The sequence below is a fragment of the Camelina sativa genome, chromosome 8, assembly GCF_000633955.1.
Source record: "Camelina sativa cultivar DH55 chromosome 8, Cs, whole genome shotgun sequence".
Classification (NCBI taxonomy): Eukaryota; Viridiplantae; Streptophyta; class Magnoliopsida; order Brassicales; family Brassicaceae; genus Camelina; species Camelina sativa.
In genome coordinates, this window is record NC_025692.1 from 4,518,379 (window position 1) to 4,520,449 (window position 2,071).

The 2,071-nt window shown below is 36.2% G+C and overlaps 1 protein-coding gene across 1 annotated transcript; it reads right to left on the reverse strand.

Moving 5' to 3' along the window:
* LOC104706132 (NAC domain-containing protein 92-like) lies at nucleotides 1-2,071 on the reverse strand. Its single transcript, XM_010422271.2, has 3 exons — nucleotides 1,634-2,071; nucleotides 1,079-1,359; nucleotides 1-805 (listed from the first exon to the last, which is right to left on the reverse strand). Exons 1-3 carry the CDS (start codon nucleotides 1,833-1,835, stop codon nucleotides 275-277), a joined length of 1,014 nt encoding a protein of 337 aa, XP_010420573.1. The 5' UTR covers nucleotides 1,836-2,071; the 3' UTR covers nucleotides 1-274.

Consider the following 2,071-nt stretch of genomic DNA (forward strand, 5'->3'; position numbering starts at 1 on the left):
TATAAGAAACCATATAAAGCTAATTTATACGTATACCAATACAGTTTACATTGAGATATAACATATGCACTAAAATCCCAAATTACCACAATCCTTGTTTTTCCTTTTTTTCCCCACACTAAATAAACTAATCAAACAATCAACTAATTAAATAATATCAATGAAGTGGAAATAACTAGGATTAACCCTCTAGTAAATCCTATACGTATATGTATATTAACTACATGATTTAAATCCCAACAAATATACTCTTTCACCAAAGTTAAATAATCAATTAGTAGTCCCATAAGAACCCCCTCAAGTCACATAGATCTTCATACGACTTGCTACCATTCACCATTCCCATCATCCCCATCTCTTGTTTCATTACCGGACCCGAAGATACCTCCGTGGTTGCTGTCGTGGTAACGTTCACATCTGAGCTCAGGCATGTTTCTTGAGATACACTAACAAGCGATTGCTCCATCTTGATCATATCGTTGTTGTTGTTGTATGTAGAGCCCGAAGCAGAGGCAGAACCGAAACCCTGGTGGTTGAAGATTGATTGGTAAGAGTTGAAATGATGGGGTTGGATTGGTGATGAGATATCGTAAGTTGGAGGGTTGATGGGTTTGAAGTTGGGTTGTTCGGTTTGACTTGTAAAACTCGGATCTATGAGGGGAGGAAGAGATGAGAAGTCTAGGAGATGATCAATGTTTTCTAGAGAATCCGTCCTCGTGAGATGTTCAATGGGTATTCTCGTCATTGGTTGGGTTGTAGTAGAAGGATTGTTCTTGTGAAAAACCCTACACACGACCCATTCGTCCTGTAATCAAGATCATAAACAAACAAAAGTGTATATTAGATTTTTATTTTACTTTATTTTTGAGTTTGGGATTCAATCTTTATTTGGGTATATGAAAACGAATGAATCTCTTTTGAAAAGGACTTATATTTTCCACCAAATTTAACAAACTTTTGGTTTAAGAAAACTAAGAATAATACTTAAATAAAAATCTTAGAGCTTTCATCTTTTGGAATCGATTTCAAAAACACTTGAGAATATATATATGGGATTGTTAGAATATAATGAACTTACCCTTGCAGATTTGGGGAGATTGTGATACGAATATTTGCCTTCAAGACGATACTCATGCATGACCCAATTAGTCTTTTCACCTCTTGGAGCTCTTCCTCTATAAAACACAAGTGTTTTCTTCATCCCAACAAGACAACCTTTGCCTCTGAAGATCTCCTTATCCTTCCCGGTCGCTTTCCAGTATCCGGACTCGGTCGCACGGTTCGTCCTCATCCCGGTTGGATACTTCCTGTCCCTTTGACAGAAGAAGTAGAACTCTTTCTCCCCCATCTTTGCCCTCTCTATATCAACCAAAAGTAAACAACAAGAATCAGAATCTTGATCAAGAAGCCTTTTGTGTTTTGAAATGGTCAAAGAAAGATTGAAATTTGTTTGGCTTTGAAGTTTTGAAAATTATAATTGGATCAAAAAAAAAAAAAAAAAAGCTAAACCTCAAGAATTGATAAATCTTAATCAAGAAGCTAGAGCCTTTTGTGTTTACACTTGGATGGTCAAACAAAAAATCGAAAATTATTTTCTTTTCTATTTTTTGCAAATATTGAATTACAAACTTACTTGGCAAATCCCAAGGCTCGCACTTGTTGAGATCAGCTTCTCCCATGGCCACAGCCGTGAATCGGCTGTTTAAAACCTTCTCCTTGAGGTAGCATGTAATGATCTCTTCGTCTGTTGGATGAAACCTGAAACCAGGTGGCATATCAACAAGCTCTTCACCTCCATGATTCAACACCACGCCTTCTTCGACCACAACCGCCATGATCACTTACTTTTATATGTAACAGTAATCCTATATTATGTATATTCGACTTTCAAGATTCAAGAAACAAGAACAAATTATATCAGAAACCCAGAAATGTTTGTAACAGTGATATGCTTATTTAGAAAGAGAGAGATCCACAAGAAGAAGATGAAGAAAGAAAAATGAAAATTGTAGAAAGCTAGCTGGGAGAGAATCTTTTAGGCAGTTAAAGCAGAGAAATAAAAGTATTGAAA

Coding starts and splice junctions, on each gene's coding strand:
- LOC104706132 (XM_010422271.2), bottom strand. CDS start 1,835: ATGGCGGTTGTGGTCGAAGAAGGCGTGGTGTTGAATCATGGAGGTGAA. Junction 1,360..1,633: donor CGAGCCTTGGGATTTGCCAA/GTAAGTTTGTAA, acceptor TGGTTGATATAG/AGAGGGCAAAGATGGGGGAG. Junction 806..1,078: donor ATCTCCCCAAATCTGCAAGG/GTAAGTTCATTA, acceptor TCTTGATTACAG/GACGAATGGGTCGTGTGTAG.